At 53.0% G+C, this 13,010-nt stretch overlaps 1 protein-coding gene and 1 pseudogene across 1 annotated transcript; both read right to left on the reverse strand.

The window, feature by feature from the left end:
- Positions 1–1,352: 1,352 nt before the first annotated feature.
- On the reverse strand, positions 1,353–5,393 carry LOC103649424 (callose synthase 12-like; annotated as a pseudogene).
- Positions 4,899–7,051, reverse strand: LOC103649425 (uncharacterized). Its single transcript, XM_020548703.3, is given in 3 exon segments — positions 4,899–6,550; positions 6,553–6,814; positions 6,909–7,051. Coding segments are annotated over 2 exon segments (1,134 nt in total). The 5' UTR covers positions 6,605–6,814; positions 6,909–7,051; the 3' UTR covers positions 4,899–5,468.
- Between the last annotated feature and the right edge of the window lie 5,959 nt (positions 7,052–13,010).

A 13,010-nucleotide genomic window follows, 5' to 3' on the forward strand; every position in this document is an offset into this window, starting at 1 on the left:
TGAAGAAGTTATTTACATATAAAGGTCCATTGTCTTACTTCAGAGCAATCAGTGCTGACTAATCATTTTTAAGCCCAAGTTTGTCATACCTCATTTTAACAGCAAATTGCACATGATCCCAAAAGAATTGGCTGTTAAAACTTGTGTTAGAAATTAACTACACAAAACAGCCCCAAGAGCGGTCATAGGTAGAGCATGGAATATCCCTTGTGTTACTTACCTGAACAAGGGAAATAATGCATCAACTGTGTAACATTATCACTGTAGCACATACAATAAATAAAGTAGTATCGAAGCCATCATGTGGAACCTATTAAACTTTAGTAACTGTTTACACCAGACTAATTCTGGTTCAAGGAAAGAGCATACTAATTCCTTTCACAACAAAATCATGTTGCACCTTAACTATATAGGATTTTTATTTATTTAATTAACATCGAGATTAACCTGGTAATTTTTCCTTCATCGGCTGAGAAGTTGATGTGCTCCAGAGTAAAAAGACCACATAAGATGTAGCTATATTTAATTGTACAAAATAGGTGTTCATGCCATCTAAGTGAAAGCTTCAGTTATGAGCTCATACCTTCAATCTGTAAAATTTGAGCCAGAAAATACCTGCTACAATGAATCCTAAGCAACTGAGAAAAAAATGAACATATAGTAAATCATCTGCCAATTGCTCAGATATCTTACGAGTCACAAGTAAAAGTGCATTACATTATTTTAAGAGACCAACGAGAACCAGCTAGATAATAAATATTTCAACTCGCTAGAATACCATATACCAATAAAGTAAAATAGTGTCATTTTGCTTTCACAAACTAACCAACCAGAACCATCTAAATAATAAATATTTCAACTCACCAGAATACCATATGCCAGTAAAGTAAGATAGTGCCATTTTGCTTTCTCAAACTATCTCAAATGTTTGGTGGTACTGCTATCCATGTACATCATTATTAATTAAGAGACGGCTTAGATTATAGAACAGTAGAACGGGTGGCTGAGATTGTCTAACGGTAGAACGGCAGGCTACCCCTTACAGCCTTAATAGGTAGTAGAGATATTGGCGACTAAGGAAATGAACCACGAGTTGTGCATATAGAACGTTCAGATTATGGATACAGCAGCAAGAACACAACATTGGAGACAACTTACCTGATTGGCTGCGACTGCTTTCAGAAACCCCTCTCTCATGCTGAATGCAGGTAATTGCTCCCTAAAAGATTGCATTGATCTAGCACTTGTTGTCGTCTGAAATAAAAAAATGGATGGTGGGATCCCTGAAGAATTCTTACCGATACTTTTTAAGAAGGGAAATGGAGGGGGCATGGTCACTGACATTACCTTCCTTGAATTCTGCAACTCCCTAAGCTGGGAACTGAGCTTTTCTTTATCAATTGGTGCTGCTGGTTCAACTACAGACGAGGATGCGCCAGGGAAAATTTGTCTCGTTGAGACAGAAGATGTGCTTGCATAATTGTTGTTCCACTTTGACCTGGACAAAAGGTCTTCAACTCGCGCCTTTGTCTGATTAGACATCTTAATCTGCCCTAGTAAAAATATAAGCATTGATCAAGAAGAGGACCCATATAATGATGTTATTACAAACTATCAATCAGACACAATACCTCCTTTTGTGTTGATCCATGCCTGTCGTCCAGATCTGCTCGATAATCAGGTAAGGGTACCTTGCTGAAAACAAGTGTCTTCCCTTTGTTGTGTGCATTACTATCTTCCCCACGTTAAAAATGCAAACCAGGTAAAGTAGAATTTGTCAGCTTTGAAGTGTCAAGTATGGTTCATAGGCAAAACAGTAGGTATCAAATGGTGAAAAAATAGATAGAACAACCAACCTCACGATCACTAACGATGTCTTCCTCCCGGAACTTGCTTATTATCTTATTCCAAACAAGTGCAAACCGTCGTGCCTCCACTTGATTTGACTCAATCTTCCGAAAGGATGTGCTGAAACCATATCTTAGCTGTAATCGCTACCAGAAATTGCGAAAACGGTTGGGCAAGAAGCTCTCATTCACCTGCTGCTCCTCTGGCATGATGTTGAATGACATGGCACTTGCAAAGAACTGGAACCTAAGTCGCAGCTGTTTCATGTCCCTGATCTCTCCCAAATGTGCAAAAAGCCTCACAAATGCACCCGACAGAGAAGAAAATATAGCATACCAAATCTGGATATCCATGAGGTAGATCAACACCACTGGTAACCAGAGCACAAACACTGCAAAACGATTGCTTTGGCCAAAGAACTCATGCCAAGTGTACTGGATTCCATTCAGCTTGTATATCTCTTTTGTGGGTTTTACAAGTGGCCTGATTTGGAGAAAATAGCTGAAGGCAAACTTCACGGCAAGCAAAAGCACCCAAAAGATGGAGTACTTGACATTGTCAAATGTGCCCTCACGTAGTCCTCGGCCAACAAAGCTGCGGCTCTGGAACCACCAGGTGAGGGCATAACAGATCTTCCAATTTGTCTTCTCCAATGCGTTTCGCACCCAAGGCACAATGAAGAGCACGATGGCAAGGACCTCAGGGATAACAAACGCTGCAGCTACATAGAGGAATCTCCTCATCCGTGAATCAGCTGCTGACGACCACTGCCCATTGTCTGTCCTCTGGTTGTAGACCCTCTTGTATAGGACAGCGAACGCAACAACACAAGCGGCTGCAACAACGGCCTTGAGCACCATGCGCACAGCAAGCATTCAGCCATCCCTAAATGCCGATGTCCAGCAGAGACTGGAGGAACCGGAGCGCAGCCCAGGTGATGAAAACGGTGAGCACGCGCACCTGTGTGTCCTTGACTCCGAGCCACAGGATGAGAGCAGATCATCCCACGGCCACTTGGCGTCCTCCCACGCCACGATTGTTGCAGCTTGCAGGTAGAGAAGCAGCATGACCCACAGCCTATCGAAGCTCCTATAAATATTCCAGAACGAGCGGACCTCGACGAAGCCCGTCTTGCGTACGCGGCTGCGATCCGGCGGGGTGCGGAAGAACAGGCGCGACTGGTCCATGGGCCAGTCGAGACGGTCGAACATGTCACGGCGCCAGAAGTACTCGTTGATGTCGTCGCAGTTCCTCCAAGTGGCGTGCGGCGCCTTGCCGTCACGGCTGGACTCGGCCTCGGCGCGGATGACGTCGTAGATGGGCGTGACGACGCGCACGAGGAAGGCGTTCTCGCCGTGCACGGCGGGGCGGCCCGTGGCGGTGTCGATGAAGCCCTCGAGGATGCGGTGCAGCTCGGTCGCCATGTGGTGGTAGATGTAGCAGAGGCACTCAGGCATGAAACGCAGGTTGGCAGCCTCGCCTCAGACGAGCAGGTGCAGGCCCGTGTAGAGCAGATCGGCGCGCAGGTCGCCCTCGGGGACGTAGACGGAGGGGCGACGGCCGAGGAAGCCACAGGAGCAGCTTCTTCCGGATTTGGCGCGCGATGCGGGGCTCGAGCGTGTCGGAGAAGTCAGCGGAGGAGAGGCGCATCTGCGCGTTGGCGAGGAGGAGCACGAGGTGCTCCCGGTGGTTCCTGACGTTGTCGCGCTGGAAGCCGAAGAAGGCGCCGAGCCAGTCCATGAGGTCCTGATCGGCGCGCCACAGCGAGAAGGGCGGCGGGCGGAGGCCGCCCACTGCTCGGAGCGCCGCCGCGGCAGCCCGCACCTCAGGGAACTGGAGCGACGGGTGCTCGGCTGAGACAGCGTGGATGTCGGGGGCGCAGAGAGGGGCAGTTTGGGTGAAGGGGATTTCGTGGGGAAGGGAGCACGATGTTTGCGGGGCCGCTGGGTTGGGATCGGAGAGCGGACGATGCCGCGGGATCGGACGGTTTAGATCACAGAATCATAAAACGGACGACTGAGATTATCTAACGGCAGAACGCAAGGGAGGCAGGCTACCCTTGCAGCCTTAATAGGTAGTATAGATTGTTTAGCTAATTAGCTTCAATCAAGGATTACTCAAATGCTCAAACATATGGTTATTTGATTTAAACACAAATTCCTAAAAAAAATAGTGTATTTTGGCTTTGTTGTTTAATTGCATTGCCTTGTAGTGATTATTATTTATAAATATTTATATGTCATGTTTTAAAAAGGCATCTTGTATCAGATGTTGTCTAGACCGTTAAGTCTGATCACGAGCCTGCACAAATCCTATTTGGCAATGGTTATGCGTGAACGGGTGGTAATGGTTCACGATCCAAATATATCTTCACAACCTTTTAGGATTCTAAATAAATTTTAATTTAAAAATTAATAGAAAGAGAGTTTGACCCTAATCTGATCCTTAAATTTTATAATGTAAAATTTAGTGTCCCTCCTAACGTTGTGTCAGCATGAGCCACTTCTCACATAACCACTAAGAATTAGGATGGTTGAGCATGAGCCAAATGCCATATAACCAGTAAGAAAGACACTGAGCACATAACGTGCTTAGATTTTTTGAATAATTGGAAATGTCTGATATGTATTGTTATTGTTATTTCATTTTACGTTATGTCCTTAGAAGTACTCTACTCGTGGCTAACATTACAATTTTATTTAAATACATCCGGTTCTTCCCATATTTGATACACATCTATTCGAACTCATCCGGTTCTTCCCATATCTGATACACATTTGAATTGGTGTCGTAACTCTCAAACGCTCAATTGTTCCATAGACGTCGCTTTTTTCCAGAATTTTCATATTTTTTTTTGTACTCCATGGTTATATAAACGCAAAAAAAACACTGATTCAAGAGAACCGTCAAGACAGTCTATTGCAAACTTCAGAGGGGGCGTGGACATAAATAACTAGACCAGCAACTTATCCATCCCTATGTTCATATTTAAACTTCCACTCTACTATCAGTAGAGTCTACAATCGAAAACAGTGTTTTGAGCAATCATATGGATAGAGTTTTGGGTGACCATTTCAGTGAACTGCTGAACACAGCTTAGTGGATCAAGGAACCGTGGCTGTGCACCTAGTCACCTTTCACCAAGCAAGAAGCAAGTATTCCAGATTCACAGTTCACGGCTATTTAAACATATTTTAACTGGTAACCACTTACAGTGCGAACTAATATCACTCTCGAAGATACACCACGCCAGTAACAATAGCAGAATACTTCATCATGATTGATCTGTATTCACTATCAAGTCAATGGAAAACCAGCAGCTTATGACCAGTATAAAAAAAAGAAGAGGGGATAAATACCATCAGAAGCGCCAACAAAATACTTGCATTTCAAGCATTTGAGGCACATACGTAAGTATTGCAGAGACCAAGTTCTTACTCTGATCTCAGTTCTTCTGCAAGTGCGCAATCCCTCACCATACAGGCAGGAAACTGGGAACGAGATGCAACTTTCTCATACAAATTGGGTTGCGATACAGAATGCATGACAACACACATTATCTTTGACAGCAAACTGCAGCATCCACCAGCTGGTCAGATCAGATTTGTGACTGACGGAGATCACTCGGGCGGAAACAACCACACCGGGAAACCGGAGCTCTGCTCTGGTGCAGAAATGCTGCAAGGCAATGGCTCGGCGATGAACCTTGTCTTGCCATCCATCATGTTGTACACGAACGCGTCGTGAGGGTTGTAATGGTCAGGAACAAAGTAGATAAGGTCACCTTCAACTCCACGGTACTGACCAGCAGGAAAGGACTTGCAGCCGCCTGAACCAACAAAGACGCAGTCGCCACCGAAGCTGTGGATCTCAGTGAGGCTATTTGGCTTCGTGTTCAGGTCGATCGCGAACACTTGGACCTTCAGAACTCTGTGTCTGACTTGGTAACCGCCATAGTATCGGATGATTAACAGCAGCCTTCCGTGCCACTCCACCATGTTGCAGCTCAATACATGACTGGACCCAAGAGGGGTAGCGAGGAGCTTCTCGAGCAGGCAATCCTTCATGCGAGAGAACTTGACCCCATGCCCATCCTCCGCGATTTCAAAGACGAAGAGGGACGGCGTGAACCTCCAGAGCATGTACAGCCTCCCCTGATAAAAGGCCATGTCGATGTGCCCGGCAATCAAAGAGTGCTGCCAAACACACCATGACTTCATCCCGGGTCTCCAGAGCGCCAGTTCAGGCTTGGACCTGCAGAACGCGAAAGCGGCCACGATGCACTCGGGTCCCGACTGAGGTGAACCAGACAGCACCACTTTGCGAAGCGAGCAGGCGGAATGGCTGAGATCGGAATCGCCCAGGCGTGGCAGGTGGTGCACCTCGTGGGAGAAGGCGTTCACCAAGAAGCACTCGCCGCCGGCCTGCCTGGCGCCCACGAGCCACGCGTCGGAAGATCCCACGCAGTCGGCATCCACCTCCTGCGGCATCCAAGCGCGCCGCGCCGTCGCCGTCAGCACGCCCCCGGGGGTCATGCTGGCGAACCTGAACCTGGGCATCACCAGCAGGGGCAGCGGCGGGGCCACGCCGCGGCCGCGGGAGGCGGCGCGCCAGCTGCGGCACGCGGACCGCACCCTGGCGCGGTCGGCGAGGCACGGGAGGAAGCGGAGCACGACGCCCAGGGCGTCCGGGTGGAGGCCCCCCACGGCGACTCGTCGCGCTCGGCGTCAAGTCTTGGTCTCTTCTCTTGGAGCATTTCGTCGAACGCCTCGCCTGCGCGAGCCAGGCAGACAGCCAACCACCTGAGCTTGCGGCGGCTACGCGGCAACCAAAATCAACGGCCACGAGGTATTCGGTACGCGAGAGGGGCTCACCGGCGGTGTCCGCGCCGGAATCCATCGCCGCCGGTGACCAGTGCCGTGGGTCTCTTTATCTGACGAATCCGAACACCCCCAGCAGCAGCAAGCTGAGGCAGACAAGAATCTGTAAGAATCTTATGACTTCATGCTCGATCGGTGAGAAAGTAGCTTAAGAATTCGGGGGGATGCGATTGATTGAACCAGGGATGGGAACACGATTAATAATTGTTCGGAGATTGAGATCGTCTGTTCTTCTAGCCGACAAAAGGGCAAAAATGGCTTCGTGGGCTACTGTTACTGCCGGTAAAGACAGAGCTTAACCCGGCGCCGCACGATAGGTACCTTGTCCCGAAAAGAAAACATATTTTCTTTTTTAAAAAGGTCACCATATAGATACTCCCTTGTAAAAATAATCAGCAACAATTTTGATATATAGTTTATCTTCAGCCGAGTTTATATAAAAACGTTATAAATTATTTTCTCATGCAATTATTTGTAAATTGATTTCTTAGATGGATGCTTAGAACGGTTGCCTCTAAAATATTACAACTCCGTTTTCGAATATTTGTCGTCTGCTAGATTATTTGTGAACTAAAACGCGATAAATAGAAAAGAACGGATAAAATATCAATTAATCGAGATGGTCATCTTAAAACCAGGGGTGGGCAAGGTGGGCCATGGCCCCACCTCAATTTTTCTTAACCCCTTATACCTAGGTTTAGGTACACACCAAAATAAACAAATTTTTGTATAGTTAGCGTGGACAAATCTAATGAAAACTAGGTTTTGATCTATTTTTCTCTCGATGCCTTCACTACTCAGTCCACTCTTCACCTGAGCCATTTGATTCTCTTCTCTAGCGCAAGCCCACTCGTGGCTCACTCGCTTCTTCGGTCATCTACTGACCAGTAAGTCGGTGACCTAACCCGCCCGCTGCTGCGCACTTTGCCTTCTCATCACTCATCAGCTCGTCGACTCTTCGGGATCCTACACACAACGTTGATATTTTGCCTCCTAGTCTGCACCAGCACATGGGCAAGCTGTTGGTGGGACCGTGGCATCACTTGTCCCTCGCTAACTCACTAGATTCCCACCACGCCATTGCAACACGACAATGGGTGTCGCTTGTCGTCACCATCATCTATCGCCACCTCGCCTCCTGCACTCGCTCCTCCTACTTGTCGTCGTCTCACCAACGCCATCTCACGACAAATTCGATGACTCGCCAGAACGACGCATTGATGCGGCTGCTTCGCCCTAGTGCCTCGTCCTCAGTCAGTCCACCTATTTTCTCCCTCTAGCTCTCCTTTCAGGAGCCAAAAAGGTTTTTTGGTATTCATATCATTTTGGAAACACTAGATATTATCATTTAATATTCATGTTATTATCATTAATCTATATTTATGGTCTAGTCTGGTGATTTATCTCTTGCGTTGTTGGCCCCACCTAGAATTTTGTTCTGCGTCCGTCACTGCTTAAAACGTTTGCCTTCAAAAATCAATTTATGGAGAGATGTCCTAAATCGAACGTCTCAACTAGTCGATAATTTGTGAAGGAGGTCTTCTTGGAATTGCGCCTTCGTAAATGGTTTTTAGAGGCCATCATTTTCTTCTAGGCCTTCTTACCATTTACGAATTGTTATTAAGTGTGCATGCTTTCAAAAATGATTTGATCATATCTCTTAAAATCATTTTTCTAGTTTCATCGTGCCTCTACTACTTAAAAACATTAGTTATAATGTGTCATGTGTCACCGCCAGCGATGTATGGTCATGCACCTGTGTAAGAGGACAAGGATAACTGAGTGAGAGGAGAAGGAGACGTTGTCGTCGATGCGTGGCTGGACAACTGAGGAAGAGGAGGAGCTTTGGATCCTCAAATTATTTTTGTATTGGTCATTGATAAATAATTTGTGAGATATTAAGGTCATTATGTGCTAATATTCTATATTATATTTACGTGTTATCGAAACTGTCGGGGATCATAATTAGGGTACCCTCAAGACTCCTAATTCTCAGCTGGTAACCCCCATCAGCATAAAGCTGCAAATGCCTGATGGGTGCGATTAAGTCAGGGATCAGTCCATTCGAGTGACTCGATCATGCCTCGCCCGAGCCTAGCCTCGGACAAGGGCAGCCGACCCCGGAGGATTTCCGTCTCGCCCGAGGTCCCCCTCCAACGGCGGACATATCTCCGGCTCGCCCGAGGCCCTGCCTTCGCTAAGAAGCAACCCTGACTAAATCGCCGCACCGACCGACCAAATCGCAAGAGCATTTAACGCAAAGGTGGCCTGACACCTTTATCCTGACGCACGCCCCCCGGCAGAGCCGAAGTGACCGCCGTCACTTCACCGCTCCACTGACCGGCCTGACAGAAGGACAGCGCCGCCTGCGCCACTCCGACTGCAGTGCCACTTGACAGAGTGAGACTGACAGGCAGTCAGGCCCTGCCAAAGGCACCATAGGAAGCTCCGCTTCGCCCGACCCAGGGCTCGGACTCGGGCTAGGTCCCGGAAGACGGCGAACTCCGCTCCGCCCGACCCAGGGCTCGGACTCGGGCTAGGTCCCGGAAGATGGCGAACTCCGCTCTGCCCGACCCAGGGCTCGGACTCGGGCTAAGTCCCGGAAGACGGCGAACTCCGCTCCGCCCGACCAGGGGCTCGGACTCGGGCTCAGCCCCAGAAGACGACGAACTCCGCTCCGCCCGACCCTAGGGCTCGGACTCGGGCTCAGCCCCAGAAGATGACGAACTCCGCTCCGCCCGACCCCAGGGCTCGGACTCGGGCTCAGCCCCAGAAGACGACGAACTCCGCTTCGCCCGACCCCAGGGCTCGGACTCCGCCCTGGCCTCTGCCGACGACCTCCGCCTCGCCCGACCCAGGGGCTCGGACTCGACCTCGGCTATGGAAGACAGACTCGACCTCGGCTTCGGAGGAGCCTCCACATCGCCCAACCTAGGGCGCAGGCCAGCCACGTCAACAGGAAGCGCCATCATCGCCCTACCCCGAGCTGACTCGGGCCGCAGAGAACAAGATCGGTGTCCCATCTGGCTAGCTCCGCCAGATAGGCAATGATGGCGCCCCGCATGCTCTGTGACGACGGCGGCTCTCAGCTCTCTTACGGAAGCAGGAGGACGTCAGTAAGGACTCAACCGCTCCGACAGCTGTCCCTCCGCCAGGCTCCATCGCTCCTCCGACGGCCACGACATCACACCAGCTGGGTGCCAAAATCTCTCCGGCTGCCACATCGGCATGTACTTAGGGCGCTAGCTCTCCCCCGCTAGACACGTAGCACTCTGCTACACCCCCCGTTGTACACCTGGATCCTCTCCTTACGCCTATAAAAGGAAGGACCAGGGCCCTCTTAGAGAGGGTTGGCCGCGCGGGGACGAGGACGAGACAGGCGCTCTCTTGGGGCCGCTCGCTTCCCTCTCCCGCGTGGACGCTTGTAACCCCCTACTGCAAGCGCACCCGACCTGGGCGCGGGACGAACACGAAGGTCGCGGGATTCCCACCTCTCTCACGCCGGTCTCCGGCCGCCTCGCTCCTTCCCCCCTTCGCGCTCGCCCTCGCGCTCGACCCATCTGGGCTGGGGCACGCGACGACACTCACTCGTCGGCCCGAGGGACCCCCCGGTCTCGAAACGCCGACAGTTGGCGCGCCAGGTAGGGGCCTGCTGCGTGTTGACGAACAGCTTCCCGTCAAGCTCCAGATGGGCAGTCTCCAGCAACCTCTCCGACCCGGGACGGTGCTCCGTTTCGGGAGTCTTGAGTTCATGTCCTTCGACGGCAACTACGACATGATACTCCTTCCACCGCCGCGCGACAACGACAATGGCGGCCGACGGCCCGCCCGCCGGCGGCGGAATCGACGACGTCTTCCCCGCGTAGAGGAAGAACAACATTCGAGCTCGCCCCGTCCTCTCCCCCGCCGACGGAGGAGGAGGCGGGGCAACCAAGGCCAAGCGGGATGTCGCGCCTCGTCGGCTGTCGAGCGAGTCGACGGCCCTAGCGCCCCAACGGGGGGCGCGTCGGGCATCGACCTCGCGTTTGAAACGAAGGCGAGCGCCGTCTCCCCGCGACACGCCAATCCCGAGCAAGCGGATGACGCCAGCGCGCTCGCGGAAAGCTTGCTGGGCGTCACCCTCGTACCTGAGACGACGGTGCAGTCAGTCCCCGACGTGACTTCATCGCCGCTCGTCGACCAAAAGGTACCGACCGATTCCCATCCTACGTTATTTGGATTCAGCCTCAACCTGCCTAGCGACCTTGCTTTGGCGGGCGCTCTCGTAGAGGCGAGTTCAAACCCTCTGGGGTTTCGCACGCGGTCGCCTTGGGACCGACCGACGGACGTCTCGACCTACGGGCCCTACGGGTCCGAGGAAGACGACGAGCCCAGCATCTGTTGGGATTTCTCTAGACTTGGCAACCCCAGTGCCATGCGGGACTTCATGACCGCATGTGACTACTACCTCTCCGACTGTTCCGACGGTAGCCACAGCCTCGACGACGAGGACTGCGGCCCAAGCCGCAAATGTTTCCACGTCGATCTAGGGGGTCCCTCCGAAGGCAATCATCTCGGCATGCCGGAGGACGGTGATCTCCCTAGACCGGTGCCTCGCGCTGACATCCCGCGGGAGCTAGCTGTGGTCCCCGTTCCGGCGGGGGGTCACGACCCACAGCTCGAGCAAGTCCGCGGGGCACAGGCCAGGTTCGACGAGGGAGCAGGAGCGCTTGAGCCAATCCGCCGGGACGTCGGGCAGGCATGGGCGGGCCAACCCCCGGCCGGAGAAATACGTCACCTGCCCTAGGGTTTCCAGCACCGCGTCGCCGACGACGCCAGGGTCAGGCCGCCACCCGCATCTAGTGGCGTCGGCCAGAACCTGGCTGCAGCAGCGATGCTCCTCCGCGCGATGCTGGAGCCATCCACCACCGAGGGTCGGCGAATCCAGGGGGAGCTCAAGAATCTCCTGGAAGGCGCCGCGGTCCGACGGGCCGAGAGCTCTGCCTCCCGAAGGCAGGGATACCCCTCGGAACCTCATGCCGCGACTTCCTGATTCATGCGGGAAGCCTCGGTCTACACCGGGCGCACGCGCAACACCGCGCCTGCGGCCCCGGGCTGCCTCGGCAACGAGCACCATCATCGCGACCGTCGGGCCCACCTCGACGAGAGGGTGCGCCGAGGCTACCACCCCAGGCGTGGGGGACGCTACGACAGCGGGGAGGATCGGAGTCCCTCGCCTGAGCCACCCGGTCCGCAGGCCTTCAGCCGGGCCATCCGACGGGCACCGTTCCCGACCCGGTTCCGACCCCCGACTACTATCACAAAGTACTCGGGGGAGACGAGACCGGAACTATGGCTCGCGGACTACCGTCTGGCCTGCCAACTGGGTGGAACGGACGACGACAACCTCATCATCCGCAACCTCCCCCTGTTCCTCTCCGACACCGCTCGCGCCTGGTTGGAACACCTGCCTCCGGGGCAGATCTCCAACTGGGACGACCTCGTCCAAGCCTTCGCCGGCAATTTCCAGGGCACGTACGTGCGCCCCGGGAATTCCTGGGACCTCCGAAGCTGCCGGCAGCAGCCGGGAGAGTCTCTCCGGGACTACATCCGGCGATTCTCGAAGCAGCGCACCGAGCTGCCCAACATCACCGACTCGGATGTCATCGGCGCGTTCCTCGCCGGCACCACCTGCCGCGACCTTGTGAGCAAGTTGGGTCGCAAGACCCCCACCAGGGCGAGCGAGCTGATGGACATCGCCACCAAGTTCGCCTCTGGCTAGGAGGCGGTCGAGGCTATCTTCCGGAAGGACAAACAGCCCCAGGGCCGCCCATCGGAAGATGCTCCCGAGGCGTCTACTCAGCGCGGCGCCAAGAAGAAAGGCAAGAAGAAGTCGCAAGCGAAACGCGACGCCGCCGACGCGGACCTTGTCGCCGCCGCCGAGTACAAGAACCCTCGGAAGCCCCCCGGAGGTGCCAACCTCTTCGACAAGATGCTCAAGGAGCCATGCCCCTATCACCAGGGGCCCGTCAAGCACACCCTTGAGGAGTGCGTCATGCTTCGGCGCCACTTCCACAGGGCTGGGCCACCCGCGGAGGGTGGCAGGGCCCGCGACGACGACAAGAAGGAAGATCACCAAGCAGGAGAGTTCCCCGAGGTCCGTGATTGCTTCATGATCTACGGTGGGCATACGGCGAATGCCTCGGCTCGGCATCGCAAGCAAGAGCGCGCGGGAGGTCTGCTCGGTGAAGGTGGCGGCGCCAGTCTACCTAGACTGGTCCGACAAGCCCATCACCTTCGACC

The sequence above is a fragment of the Zea mays genome, chromosome 2 (genome assembly GCF_902167145.1).
Source record: "Zea mays cultivar B73 chromosome 2, Zm-B73-REFERENCE-NAM-5.0, whole genome shotgun sequence".
NCBI lineage: Eukaryota > Viridiplantae > Streptophyta > Magnoliopsida > Poales > Poaceae > Zea > Zea mays.